At 36.9% G+C, this 16,072-nt stretch overlaps 1 protein-coding gene across 2 annotated transcripts in view; it reads right to left on the reverse strand.

Annotated features, from left to right (window-relative positions):
- The window catches only part of CABLES1 (Cdk5 and Abl enzyme substrate 1), a 139,142-nt gene that overhangs the window by 68,872 nt on the left and 54,198 nt on the right, over positions 1-16,072 (reverse strand). For both annotated transcript variants that reach the window (XM_031946531.1, XM_023496206.2), the window contains exon 3: positions 4,168-4,260. In XM_031946531.1, coding sequence (XP_031802391.1) covers positions 4,168-4,260 — 93 coding nt within the window. The remainder of the gene's footprint in view (positions 1-4,167; positions 4,261-16,072) is intronic.

A 16,072-nucleotide genomic window follows, 5' to 3' on the forward strand; every position in this document is an offset into this window, starting at 1 on the left:
ACTTACCTTTCTGAACCTCCTTTTTCTCATACTTACTAACATTTTTCCTCTATCACTAAAATAAGGATAATAATAGCAATTCTCTCCCAGCATTGTTGTATCAAATGAGTAAACGTATATAAAGGATTTTCTGAACTTGGAACGGCTTTGTGAAAATAAGCTATTAAGACTATTATTATTGTTGTTGCTGTCATTGCTATTATCTCATTTATCTCACACGTGATTGTTGTGAGGAGCAAATGGGATGATAAGACCTTTGTATACCTTAAAGAGCTATTAACGTGTTAGCTGATATTATTTTACTAGGTTGGTTTTTACAAATTTTATCCTTTTTTTAATGAGGCAATTAGGGTTAAGTGACTTGCTCAGGATTACCTAGCTAACATGTCTATCAAGTGTTTGAGGCTGATTTGAATGCAGGACCTGACTTGAGGGCCAGAACTCTATCTACTGTACCCAGCTGCCCCTTGTTTTATTCTTCATAGCACTCTCTAAGCTCTAAGTGACTGTGTTCTTTTCAAAATTTATATGAAGTCTACTTAAGAATCTATTTTGCAAAATATCAACATAAGGTTTACCAGTCTGTATGTTTATTCCAACTTCCTGAATATTGATTGGGACAGGACTGATCTATCTCTACTTTTTTTTTCTGCCACAGCTTCTGTTCTCTATGATTTCTTGAAGGTTATTTATAATGACTTTCAGAACCAATCTGTGAGGTTTTTTTTTTTTTGTTTGTTTTTTACATACCCTGAGATAATTTTCAGCCTGGTCTAGATATTGAAACTCCTTAAAGCATTGAGATTCTGTCAGAACCAAGGTTTGAGCTGGACTGGGAATGCCTGGGATTGAATCTCAACAGAACTACTAGGATTATGGCAGAAAATTCAATTCAATTGGATCCAACAAACATTTATTAAGTATCTATTATGTGGAGAGCATTCTCAGGTATTGAGCTAAAGCTGAAAGGGACCCTCAGAGGCCATTCAAGTCCAACATAGAGGTAGAATGGTGCAAAGGTAGGTTTTGAACCCATGTCCTCAGCTTCCATAAGCCAGTGCCTGGTAGTCTAAGATATATTTAGATCAGAGGAAGTCCCTTACCTCATGGAACTTATATTTTTTTCATTATTATGTCAGTTTTTCTACATTTTTATCCTTTTTAATCAATCAATAAATCAATCAATATTTATTAAACATCCATCATAAATCCCCCGGAATTATCTTCTCTCCAGTTTATTCCACTAATTATTTATTTTATCCTAAGAACACTAAGAATTTAATAAAGGAGAAACTTCATAACAATTAGAACTGGTCCAAACTGAGTTGGGTGGTCCCAGGAGGGATGATTAGATTCTGTGATCACTGGAAGTCTCCAAGCAGAGGTGAGATGAGTGAATTTTAATATGATGTAACACTTACACAGCTTTCTAGATAAATTACTTACTTAGATCTCTAGATAAATTAGCAGTTCATTTTAGTTCCCTTTGGAAGGTTTGAAGAGTACCTTGCAAATGGTATTTTATTTAATTCAAAAACAGCCTTGGGAGGTAGATGCTATTATAGCCATTTTACAGATGAGGAAACTGAGGCAGACAGATTTAAGTAACTTTCCCAGAAGCACATAGCTAAGAAGTATCTGAAACCACATTCAAACTCAGGTCTTCTTGATTCCAGGCTCAATGCTCTCTCTACTTAGATATATAATCTAGAGATTATAGGAGGTATGAGTCAGGTCTTTGAAGTCCTGAATCCAAGATGTTATGATTCTGTAAGAATCTAATAAGAAGGCATCAGGTTTTCCATCTTGTCCTTTAAGCAGTAGACAAGATTGTATGTTAGCAACTTGCGGAGATACACAGAACCATCCCCTTCCCTTCAGGTCAGTGCAATCACTCCCAGTGGACTAAAAAGTACAAGCTTCTTACATCCCTAGAAAAATTAAGTTTCCTGGAATGAGGAGGACCCTAGTCCAAATCTGGTTTCAGCTGTATGACCCTGGACAAGTCATTTAAACCCAATTACCTCCAAAACTAATTTAGCAGTTCATTTTACTTCTTCTTGGAAGCTGCCGAGGAAATTGCCGGTTTCATACTTGTTCATGTAGCTCCTAAGCCATTGGTGTTTGCTCCTGGGTTGGCTGCCTTTACACCTGCTTTGCTAATGTTCCCCATCAGAATATCTGACCAGACAGCAAGATGGAAACTACACTGCATGCTCCTGCTGTCAAATAGTGTCTGGATACACTGGCAGTCTGGATAACGGCTTCAAAAATCATTTTTGTGATGAAATTTATTTTCTAAAAAAGGTTTCAGTATTTTTGTAGCTCATATGTATGTTTTATAGTTTAACAGGTTTTACTTGACAGACATGCAAATTCAGACAAAATTTGGGCAACAGTTTTTCAAACTACATATGGAAGCCTCTGATTCAATAACTAAGATTCTCTACAGAAGGAATGAAAACAAACAAACAAAAAAAAAATCACTAACTTTAAAAGAATAGAGGAGACAAAACGGTGCAGTAGATAGCACAGAGGCCCTGAATTCAAATCCAGCCTCAGACACTTAACACTTACTAGCTGTGTGATCCTGCACAAGCCTCAAATAGAGAATGAATATATTGGAATGAAGCAGTGGGGTTAACTGGAAAAAGTGTTATAAGATGGGTAATCAGAAAGCCTGAATTCTAACTCTATTCTAACTCTGTTGATCTTGGATTAATCCACCTGTGTAGAACTCAGTTTGCCTTCACTCCATATGAGGATAATGACTTAAGATGACCTTCTGGCTAAAAAACAATAATTTTTTAAAATTCTATGATTCCCAATATTCCTGGGGAAAAACAAAAATCAACTCAACAAAGATCAAAGAAATCTGAACCATAGATATCAATTTCACACACTTTAAAAAGTTAAAACTGTTATATTTGTCATATGAAATGTTCAGATTAGAAATAAAATGTGACTGAAAAGGTTATAAAAATAATCGAAAAGGAGGGTTATATTTTGTTAATGTAAAACCATAGCAATACCTGCAAAATCATACTATTTTTCTATGAATAGGTTCAAGTGTGAATTCTGAGAAAATGTCTTAAAAGAACTGTAATCTTTAGTGCTACAAAGCCAGAACCCAACTTTTTATTATATGCTATATTTTATAACATCGAATGACAGCATTTCTAGGGTTTAGTCATTCTGTGAGTCTGACTAAAAGACTTTTTGGCTATTTATATATTTTTTTTATGCTGAAGGGAAGAGTGTTAGTGGAGACCATATGGTTTATTGTAAATCAAAGAGAGATCAAACAAAATAGTTATTTGCAACAGACTGACTCCCTGGAACTGCTTTCTAAACTGAAGTCAAACTTGCCCCCTTTCAAGTGGGACAGTTAGAAAGACCCAGGTCTAGACTGCAGATTAGCTTGAGAGAAGCTGCTCTTAAGAATTGAGAAATCAGAAAGTCTTAGTGATATAGATGACCTTTAAAAGGTCAGATCTTCCAGTCCCCTGCCTTCTCCCTGGATTAAAGGAGAGAATCAAGTTTGTTCATCACTGAAGACTCAGATTTAAAATCTTCAAAACAATTTATCATAACTTTGTTATAACAGGAATTTTCATCCAACATTTTTCTCAAGAAATGACACACCCCAAAATTTCTGCATGCCCAGGAACTGGAAGTGGGGCAGGATAAGGCATCTTCTAGCAAGGGCTGGGATTCCTCTCAAAGTCCAGGAACTAAAGCCAACATACAGATCAGATGTCTGTCTAGGGGATATTTGCTTGGTGGGGGTTAGGAAGGTGGAAAAAAATTTTAACTACTGTTTTTTTATTCAAACAAGGATTTTTAAACAAAACAAAACAAAAATAGTTGAGTCAAGAAAAAATGCAGGTTGTTGATCCAAATGCTTGCCAAATTTCTGATACAGATTGGGCCCTTTGTTTAACAGGGATTCGTTTTTAGAATTTCTGGCTTTGTGGGGGCTTTTTGTTTTCTTTGGATGGGCTGGGCAGGCCCTCATTTTTTTTGGAAGGGGAGGGTTTCACTTTGGTAAGTCCTGGCAATTGAAATGCTGCCCTCCTCCGCCACCTCCCCAGACCAGGCCAGACCACACCACCCCTATTTTGTCCAAACAGGAAAGCTGGCGTGAAGGCTTTTTTTGTGTAGTACCTGCCGTTCCTGGTATCATGCTGCCTCATGTTCTTGATAAAATGAACCTTCTTAAAGTTCTTTGGTCTGGGTGAACCTGACAGGGTCCGACATCTGAAAAATAAAGCAATTTTTAAAAAAGACAGTTAGTTCCTAGTTCGACAGCTGGGCAGTCGCTATACAAAGACAGGAAGGAAAGACCAGACAAATGATTTGAGTCAGAGCAGGAATAATAAAGACAATGAGTTCAGGGGCAAGAAAGCTTTTAAAAAAAAATTCTAATGTCCCTAAGAGTCTGGGAGACACATTTCATTTAGGTATAAACTCAGGGAATTTTTTTTAAAGGTAAACATTTATTGAATGGTCAATCATAGAGGATGATTTCCCTCCCATCAAAGTGAAGAAAATAAAAATTAAATTTCAGGCAAGCAACTAAACTTTACTTTTTAAAATGAGCTTAAAAAGAGACACAATAAGAATTTCAGTAGGAGATATTGAGATATGCTTGGGTAACTTGATACCTGCGTATCTATGCTTCCTAATAATTCAGTTTAGGAAGATGTTCAAGTTAAAAACGGTGGGATAGTTTTGCAGTATCTTTAAAAAATTCCTAAAATCCTTTAAAAGACTGGTGATTTCAGTGGTATGGGCAGTCCATACAGAGGATATCCTCTCCATTTCTCAGCAGATGGCCTTTGTAAATTGTAGCAGCCAAAAAAAAAAAGTTTATTGTATAATTGTCTGTGATGGACTTCTCTTAATTGAGCTAGAATTGTCCTGAGATGACAATTCATCTACTGCTCAAGGCTGCTACTTATGCCTCTAGAATAAGAAATAAACCCCTCTCTTTAGCTTTTAAAGCCTCTGGCAATCTACTACTAACCCCCTTTCCTTGTTATGCTCTGATATCTATCCAAAGAAGCCTTCTCTCTGTTCTTCATACAGGACACTTATCCTCTCATTTCTGTGCCTCTGAATTAGCTCCCTCTCCCCGAAGTTCATAATTTCTTCCTTCTTGTAGAATCCCTCTCTTGCTTCAAAATACAGTTTAAGGAATACCTCCTATGTGAAGCCTTTCTTCAACTGCTGGAGTCTTTCCTTCCTTGATTTTCATTACTTTGCATTTATTTGTATTTAACCCCTTGATTTTGTATGTTCTTGCTTCTCTCAGAATGTAAGCTCTCTGAGGGTAGAACTGCTTACTCTTTTTATCCCTCGCATACATCAGGACCATCAAAAATGCTCACTGATTGAATTGCTCATTCAGTGTATCTGTAACAAAGGAGCAATTCAGATAAAACCCAAATGGCCTAATGCTGTTTTCTCACATAATAGGTGTTTGAGACCAAATTAACAAAATGACTCTTCAAAGTCTTCTCATTACTGGGCACACCAGACTTTGGTTCATTTTGATTATCACTGTGATCAAAAGGTGAAAGGCCCTCCACGTGGAAGAAAGATTGAACTTGTTTTGTTTGGCTCAGGTAAGAACAATTAGAAAGCATAGGAATGAGAACTACTTGGGCAGGGTGGCAGATTTTGGCTGTAGTGGGAGGAAAAACTAAGAATTAAATCAATACACATGTGACATGGAAGTGTGACTGACTCAGGAAATAATTAATTCTCCAGCTCAGAATCAGTGGAGATCCTCAAAGAGAGGGTCGTCGATGCTTCTCATGCTGGAGAAAGAGCCAAGGTGGAATTAACCCAGACCTCTCAAGTCCCTTCCCAACTCCTGGAGTCTCACCTCAGGACCTCAGTTTAAATCTCATCTCTTGATGTCTATTTCCTAGGTGATCTTGGAGAAGACTCCTTCTTTCCCCAGGCCTTGGTATCAGAAATTAAGGAAATGGCCTGGATCTATGATTTATTTTATGACTAAAAATCAGAGACATGGCAGATAGGCTTCCAAGGAATAGATCTTGTTTTTCTGAAATATGTATTATTCTTTTTTATCTAGCATGTTAGGCCCCATGTCAGATCTCTGCCCTAGGAACATCTTATGTCTATAATCCTGTGGTCAAATTTCTTCCAATGGCCACCTGATATGCTTTATGTGACAAAATTACCCTTAAATGCCAACAACTCCACAAAAGAGAATGAGCTGTCTGCCCTTTTCCTGAGAAATGTTACTGAGTTTCCAATTTTGGTTTATGTTACTGGAGTATTTTATGTTGAAGAGTACTGGATTTCTGAACACATTTTCTTCTTTCTTTCTTCCTTCCAACCCCTAAACCAGATAATTTTAACTATTTGGGACACTAAAACACTATCACTTGGACTGAGTTTGGGTTTTTGTTAAGGGGGGAGGAAACTCTAGCAATATAAATATGTCTTGAAAAACAGAAGTGAATTCACTAAGATAGCTCCATGACCAAGTAGATAAAAGTTATGGATCTGAATCTAAAAGAAAACAAAAGGTAGGATTCAAATAAATCCTATCTCATCAGGTGTGATCTCAGATATATAAAATATATTAAAAAGGAGAGAGAGATGGATTTGATGAGACCTCAAATCCCCTTTCAGTTCTAAATCTGTGACCCCATGATATGTGACAGAAATTAACCCAAATCATAAATTTTATTAAAACTATTACTTTAAATAAACTGTTATTTGAAATGATCAGTTCAGTGCTCAGTGATTATATCCAGAAGATAATTTAATCTCCAAGAACAAGGATGGATATCAAGAGTTATTAGGTCTGGAAGATACAGTCATCCCAATCCCTTCTACCTTTCCACAGTCTCGTCTATCAGCCAAAAGATTTGATGAAATTATAAACAAACCGGAGACCTTCTAGAATCTCTGAATGAGTCCTGAAATTCTGTACAGAATACCTGTTTCCAAAGAGAGGAGCCAGAGAGCCGCTGATCTAAAGACAAAGGGAAAAGAAAGCTCATCTAGAAGTCACTCCTGCCCTGCACCCCCTCTCACAGCCCCCAGGGCTGACCATATCCACCCAGCATAGCTCCAGGGCTCTTGTGAGCCAATGCTGAAGTACAGAGTGGGTGAGGAGAGGGTGGGAGGAGACTTGTCCATCTCTGTCTCTGCTCTGCCCCTATACCAGGGATGGGATGAAAAGAGCTGAGTGCTAAGGCTATAGCCAGAAGCCCTGTAGTCTAATACGGGCCTGGCTTCTTGGGCAAGGAACTCTAAACCAAGGCTTTAGTTTTCCTTGTCTCTAAAAGTAAAGGATGATGATGAAAGGTCAACAAGACTCTTGAGGGAGCCACTAGTACATGGGCCAATACAGCCTTAAGCAGTTATTAGTTAGGTAATCCTAGGCAAATCACTTAGCAGCTGTCTGCCTCAATTTCTCCAACTGCAAAACAGAGATGATACATTTGTAAAGTTGCTTATCTTAGCACAGTACCTGGCATACAGTAGGCATTTAATAAAGGCTTGTTTCCTGATATTCTTTCTTTTGCCTCCTTTCCGCTCTGCCCTTTCTCAGCCCCAAAGCATCATTTATGGATGGAGAAGTAATTGTGTGTAAGCTATTTATATTCCATGGCCCTGCAATTATTATCATTTATTATTGTTTTTATTTATATCATCTGTTTTTATATCATCAATAGTTTCCCCCCATATCTCTTTCCTTTCTTTTTTTCCCCAAAGAGCCATTCTATTTAACAAATTATACTTTTTAAGGCAAAAGAAAAGAAAAGGAAGAGGAAAAAAATCAATACAACTAGTAATACTCTGAAAAAATCTGAAAATATTTTCAATATGCCACATTTATGGACATACACATACATATAATACATGTGTAGGCAATAGATTGTATTGGCAGAAAGTGTGTATACTATATACACATTCATATTTTCTATCATATACATGTATATGTGTCCACACACACACACAAGCATATGATCTAAACTTTTTTTTCCATTTTAGCTCGGCTATTTTAACTGTGGGAATATTTCTCAACAAATCAGTCAAAAGATTTTAGAGTAAAGTATGAAAAGTTTTGACCTAAAGAGGTCTTGTTATTAGAAAGAATCTGGAGGATGTTGGATATTCCATCTTCCTATCAGGATCTTAAATAGTGTTCCTGGCGCAGCTGGCAACATTATCTACAGAAGGAACCAAGTACAAACTGGACCAAGATCCACCACAATTAAAGGAAACTTTGAGTGAACGGGAGAAAAGGGTTTCTAGCAATTTGGAACTGTGCACTATCATTTTTTAAATGAACTTCTCAAGCTTGAGCCCACTTTCCCCTGGATTCTGCATGCATTCGTGGCAGAGTGTATCACAGATTTTTCTTAAGACAAAGAAGCTGTTTACAATCAGATGACTACATTTATTTTCAAATGACAATTTTGTTAGAAGTGGAGAATAAGTTCAGCCTATTGGAGAATCACTCCCACCCCTTACAGATTCTCCGATAGTCCTAATGAGGACATATAGCCAGCCTATTTCTGGGAACTGAACTCAGTGAAGGCGGCAGAGCCTTTCAAACTGTGTGTAAATGTACATGTATAATTTATATACAACATAAATCTCAGAGGGATGGCACTCGCCATCAGGGCAACTGAGAAAGACCATTTGCAGAAGGTGAGATTTGAACTGAGTCTTAAAGGAAGCTGGGGATGCTTCAGTAATGTTGGACCCTTAGTCAAGGTTTTCTTGGCAAAGATACTTGAGCACTTTGCCATTTCTTTCTCCTGTTCATTTTTACAGATGAGGAAACTAATGCAAACAGGGTTAAAGGCTTGCCCAGGATCACCCAGCTTGTATGTGTGCAAGTTCTCATTTGAATTCAAGCCTTCCCTCCAAGCTTGCACACTATTCATTGCAATTTAGCTGCTTCTTTGGGTTGGCTACAGAACTCACTCCACTTTTCTCCTTTGCTCCTTGTGCCAGTAAGGGGAAGGTCTTTAGGGACTTCTCCTTTGATGCCAGTTGGTCCCTGAAAAACAAGCCTCGTACTTGGCTTTTTCATTTGTTCTCTTCCCTTCTAGGTGAAGGGAGTGGGCGGTTTCTGACCTGGGCTGGGAGAGTGAACAACAGGAATCTGGGAGTTGGAATCCAGGGGCGGGTTTCTAGCCATTCCCATATCCAGCTCTGCTATACCAAGAGCAAGGGGCAACCTTTGGGAACCCAGCCTAATAACAGCTGAAACAAAGCTGATTGTTCTGGCCGAGGTTGCTCGTTCCATGTGGGTCTGGCAGGGCCAGCACTACGTAGGACTGGACTAATGCATGATGCTACTATACCAGAAGTACTGACGTTAATTTCTTCTCGCTGAATCTTCTAGTAAATATCTCTCTGTAAAAGCTAATCAGATATTAAGTGGAAATAGTGTGTCAGTCACTCGCCCCTAACCAGGAGGGTAGCTCAGCTACAAGGGGTTGCAGTTATTGCAGCCATAAAGAAAAATATTCCAATGCCCATGAGGGGTAGTTGCAATTGACCTGGCCCCGAGGTACTGGAGCCAAAGCGTTCATTCTATACATAGAAATGGACTTAGTAATAACAGAATTTCAAGATCATAAAGATAAGGCTGGAAAGGACCTCAGAGGTCATCATCTATTTCAGCAGTGTCAAACTCAAATAAAAAGGGATCACACATTGCCTTAGAAAACCACAAATTAGCATTATCTATGTTGTACTAGGCAGGCAGCTGGGGAGTAAAGTGGAAAGAGAACAGGGTCTGGAGTCAGGAAGTCTCACCTCCTTCAGACATTTACTAGCAGATAACATTGAGCATGTCATTTAATTCTGTTTGCCTCAGTTTCCTTATCTATAAAATGAGCTGGAGAACAAAGTGGCAAATCACTCTAGTACCTTTGCCAAGAAAATTGCAAATGGGGTCATGAAGGTCATGAATGGATGGCAAATGTTGCACTGTACTTTTATTTATTATGGTAATCATTTCCCAATTACATTATAATCTGATCTGGGCCTCTCACAGGTGTTTTGCTGCTACATTCTGACACCTTTAATCTATTCCACTTCCTAAAGAAACTGAGGCTAAATAATATGTCCAATAATGTAAAATTAATGAGCAGCAGATGTAAGACAGAAACCTGGATCCTGGGACACCAAATTCAGTGATCTATCATATATACTATATGGCCTTTAAATTTTTTTTTCAATTTATAGAAAGACTAAGAACATTTAGAATCAGAAGTAATTTTCCTGGCAGGCCAAAAATAAAACTCAGCCCTTTGGATGTCCAGTCCAAGACTCTTTATACCATGCTTTATTATTTCCCAGGAGGCTGGCTATTAGTATTAAAAGTGATACAAATAATAATTGGGAAAACATTGAAAAAAACTATAGTGTTCACCAAATGCTTTGGTGATTTTAATTCTCAAACTGTAACAAGAAAATCAAGCTAACATCAGTGTTTTTAGAACTTTTGTCCTAAGGACATATTATGCCATGTTGGCTTTCATGTACAGTTATAACAAATGGGATTATAATTTATAATTATATATTACATCATGTCAATATATATTATATCCTAATATGTCCCTCCCAGAATAAACTCATCACTTTTAATCTCATCACCAAGCTTCTTAATTCAAGTTCCCTCCCTCAATTTCCTCTCCTCTGATTGGAGGGTGGAGGTGGAATACCAAACTCTTCCCAATACCTTTTTTTACAAAGGGCAGAATTGAATTTCCAGATAACTCTACTTTCCATCTGCGAATTTCCCTGGTTTCAACTCTACAAAACCAGCTTTTTGAAAGCAAGAACAGCTTTTTGTATCCCAGCTCTTAGCATGGTACTTGACACATAGTAGGCACTTAATAAGTGTTTATTGAATTGAATTGTATATTATTCTATAATACAATATACATTACATATTATATTATATAATATATAAAAACACACACATATATATTTAACATTATATACTAAAGCTTCTTAAACTGTGGATTAAAACATCATATTAATGTGGGGTTGCAAAAAATTTGGCAATACTAAAAGATTTTTTAATTCAGTGACCAAAAATCAAATGCACAATGAATCCGAGGTGTTTCTGGCAGTTCTTGACTGTGTTGCATGGTTCTGAACACACAACATGAATGCTTTGCACTGTGCATGCACGAATGTGCTCATATTAGAGATGGGATTGCAAAAAAATTTCTCTGGTAAAAATGAGTTAAGGGGCAGCTAGGTGGTGCAGTGGATAGAGCACCAGTCCTGAAGTCAGGAGGACCTGAGTTCAAATCTAGCCTCAGACACTTAACACGTTCCAGCTGCACACAGCTTGTCCCTGGACAAGTCACTTAACTCTAATTACCTGGTGGGAGTGGGGGGGAGGGGTATGGGGGGGTGGAACAGACAGGAGAAATGAGTCAAGAGGGGAAAAAGTTTAAGAAGTCCTGTTATATAACATAATGATGATATAATATGAATAACTTATTCACATGGTAGCATTAATATATCAATATAATTGATCAATATAATTTCCAAAATATAGAGAGAATTGACTCAAATTTATAAGAAATCAAGCCATTCTCCAATTAATAAATGGTCAAAGAATATGAACAGACAATATCAGATGAAGAAACTGAAACTATTTCTAGTCATATAAAAAGGTGTTCCAAATCATTATTAATCAAAGAAATGAAAATTAAGACAACTCTTGATATATCACTACACATCTCTCAGGCTAAGATGACAGGAAAACATAATGACCAATGTTGGAGGGGATGTGGGAAAACTGGGACACTGATACATTGTTTGGTGGAGTTGTGAATGGATCCAGCCATTCTGGAAAGCAATTTGGAACTATGCTCAAAAAGTTATCAAACTGTGCATACCCTTAGATCCAACAGTTACTATGGGGATTATATCCCAAAGAGATCTTAAAGGAGGTAAAGGGACCCACATGTGCAAAAAATGTTTGTGGCAGCCCTTTTTATATTGTCAAGAAACTGGAAACTTAGTGGATGCCCATCAGTTGGAGAATGGCTAAGTTGTGTATATGAATGTTATGGAATATTATTGTTCTGTAAGAAATGACCAGCAAGAAGATTTCAGAGAGGCCTGGAGAGACTTACATGAACTGATGCTGAGTAAAATGAGCAGAAACAGGAGATCATTATACATGGCAATAACAAGACTATATGATGATCAATTCTGATGGACGTGCCTCTCTTTAACAGTGAGATAATTCAAACCAGTTCAGTGATGAAGAGAGCTATCTACACCCAGAGAGAGAACTATGGGAAATGAGTATGGACCACAACATAGCATTTTCACTCTGTTATTGTTTGCTTGCATTTTTGTTTTCCTTCTCAGGTTTTTTCTTTCTTTCTAGACGTGACTTTTCTTGTGCAGCAAGATAACTATGTAAATATATACACATATATTGGATTTAATATATACTTTAACATATTTAACATGTATTGGACTACCTGCCATCTGGGGGAGGGAGTGGGTTAAAGGAGGGGAAAAGTTGGAACAAAAGGATTTGCAAGGGTCAGTGTTGAAAAATCACCCATGCATGTTTTGTAAATAAAAATCTATAATAAATTTTTTTTAAATGAGTGGGTAAAACAACAAATCACAGAAACAATCAATTTCTTCCAAGAGAAGGACAACAATGAGACAATATAACAAAATTTATGGGATGCAGACAAAGCAGCTCTTGTGTGTGTGTGTGCATGTGTGTGTGTGTGCGCGCGTGCGTGCGCATGTGCAAGTGTTAAAGCAATTGGGGTTAAGTGACTTGCCCAGAGTCACACAGCTAGGAATTATTAAGTGTCTGAAACCAGATTTGAACTCAGGTCCTCTTGACTTCTCTTTACCCACTATTCCACCTAGCTGCCCCCAAAGCAGTTCTTAGGGGAAGTTTTATATCTCTAGATGCTTACTTGCATAAACTAGAAAAAGAAAAGATCAATGAATTAGGCATGTAACTAAAAAAGCTAGAAAAAGAACAAATTAAAAATCCCCAATTAAATACCAAATATGAAATTCTGAAAATAAAAGGGGAGATTAATAAAATTGATAGTAAAAATAAACTATTGAATTAATAAACCAAATTAAGAGCTGATTTTATGAAAAAACCAACAAAATATATAAACCTTTAGTTAATTTAATTAGAAAAAGGAAAGAAGAAAATCAAATTAATACAAAAAATGAAAAGGGTGAATTTTCTACCAACAAAGAGGAAATCAGAGTAATAATTAGGAGCTACTTTGTCCAACTGTATGCCAATAAATATAATAATCTAAGTAAATAGATGAATTCTAAAATTTCTAAAAATTTAATGATTTTTCAAAAAAAAAGTTAAATCCTTACATCACTGTGATGTAGTACACAAAGCACTAGGTTTGAAGTCAAGAAAACCAAGATTAAAATTCAGAATTAGATATTTATATATCTATATATATCTTGCTATATATCTTGGGTAAACTACTTAACCTATCTAGGCTTAGTTTTGTCAATTTATAAGAGGAAAGTAATAGCTTCAGTGACTTCTAAGATTATTCCCCAGCTCTGTGATCTATGACCCTATGATAAAGTGCCAGTGTTGTATTTATGACAGTTCAGTGTATACTATAGTCATGCATCTCTTCATAATATATGAAGGAGTTCTGGGGAGGAGTTTCATCAGCTCCTTTCCATTCTTCTCTGTTTTTCTTTAATCAGTTTAGACACACACACACACACACACACACACACACACACACACACACACACCCCTACTTGTCTAGATCTAGGCTTGAGGCAAGCTTCTTAGGATCAAAGTAGCCTCCATAAGCCTGTATCTACCTATCTATAGATATATTTATCTATAGAAAGATAGAGAGAGATATGGAGATATACACACATGCATATATATATACATGGATACACACATATATACATAAATATAAAAAACACAGGAGTTTAGGGCTGTGAGCCAGGGGAAAGTCCTAAGTTGGATGACCACAGTTTCTACATGACCCATATACTCAGAGTTAATTGTCACAGGCCAGGAAGTTCTGGCAATTTGTGGGAGCAAATCAAGATTCCCAAGCACATAAAGCTGACATTTCCAGAAGAATTCTGATGAAGTCACATGTACAAGGCTTTTGGTCCCGGTTCTCCAGCTTCTTAGCTTGCATATTTCCACAGAAGCTATCCCTTCCCAAGAAGCTGGAAGAGGTGGCCCACCCTTGGCAAACACAGACTTAAAATGAACCCCTACTTAAAGGAGATGCAAGAGATGGATCAGCAAGTCCCTTGGGCTGTTCCTCCCCCACACATACTCCCCCAGCCGCCCCAGACCCTCTGGCCGCAAACAGCGGCTTCTGGGAGGGCAGAGGAGCACAGATGGCTGTCAGACCCAGAGGTAGCAATCCATTCAGCAGCTGCTGCTGGCACACCCAGACTACTCAGAAACCTCGAGGCTGCCTGGACCTGAGGCTTCCTGGCCAGTCTCCCTGGATGTGTCCAACTCTCACTTCCAGTCTGATCAAGTCAGTACCAGGACTGTGGGGGCCGCCCTTTATCAAAGAACTATTGCTACAAATGTTCCCTTCCTGCAGCAGCTCTGAGTGAAGCAGAGGGAAAAGAAATGTATCCAAAGGGAAACGAGAAGGGGGAAAAGGTGAAAGAATAGCTTTCGCTTCTGGGGGACCATTATTTACTTGCCAATATAGAAATCTACAAGCTACAGGACCAGCTTTCAAATAAGTATCTCATTTGTTTATTTTAAAAAAATTCAAAGGCGAACACTAGGGATTTGGAGAAATGCTTCAAGGGAATTATGGTGTTAGCAACCATCACCAAGGAAACTGGAATTCTGGTTAGCCCAGGTTATGGCAGGTTAAGTGATGGATGAGCAAACTTTAAAGAGGGTTTTAAAGTGGAAGCTTTTCTCTTAAAAATAAACACTGCAAGCAATCTACAATTAAATTAGGAATGAATTAAATTAAAACTAATTTAATGACAGATCAGCTATTCCTTGTTAGCACTGATTATATGATGCACTTAATTATACAAAAGGTTTTTAATAACTCCCTTAGAATCATTAGAGAAATGTACTAAGTAAAAAAATAAAATAAAATAAAAGGGGTTTGGCGAATATTCTACCACCCCCACAGTTCCCAAAGCAACTCAGGGCCTGAAGTGTTTGAGTTATTAGTACATACCATTTCCTGAAGGAGTGTTGGGGGGGAGGGGAGGACATTTTAGCAAAGGATAAACTTTTTAAAAAATGCACAAATTCTTATGCATCTCTGCCATTTTTGGTTTTGCTTCATATTTTGAAATGGACAATTAAAAATACAGTGAACATCAAGCAGTCCTTTGAAACCAAAGAAGACCAGTTGTGTGATAATGGGCAGGTATCTGAACGTTTCATTTCTCTAAGCAACTCTCTAAGACTAAATTGCAGAGAAAGTGCCAACCTACATAGGTAGAAAGAGGTTTTTTTTCTTATGGGAGTTCTCTATACCAGTGTTATTGCAAGACCAGTCCTTATATCTAACTAAAAATAGATGTTAAATTTTAAATATGTCATATATGTTGTATCTATTTTGCTATTAAATAGCTTATTATATTACAAAACATTAGACATTATGTTACATATGATAAAATGGTATATATTAAATAATATATGTAAAAGAATTTTAAAATATATTAAGCATCATCATAGAAAATTAACATATATTTAATGTCACATTAGGTAAAATTATATTTAATAATATTCACCATACAATCATATGAAAATTACATAATTTATGATGTATGTCACATCATATTATAAAATTATATTTACTATATAATGTCACAAAATTATATATTTAATAATATTATCATACAATGTTGCAAAATATATTGTTTATATTATTGATTAATATTAAGAATATAATCTATAATGTTTATATAATTATATTAGATACTTTTATATATGTGATATATGTGTTATTTATTTGTATATGTTTATGTATTATATATTGGAAGGTGG

This window comes from Sarcophilus harrisii, chromosome 1, assembly GCF_902635505.1.
Source record: "Sarcophilus harrisii chromosome 1, mSarHar1.11, whole genome shotgun sequence".
NCBI lineage: Eukaryota > Metazoa > Chordata > Mammalia > Dasyuromorphia > Dasyuridae > Sarcophilus > Sarcophilus harrisii.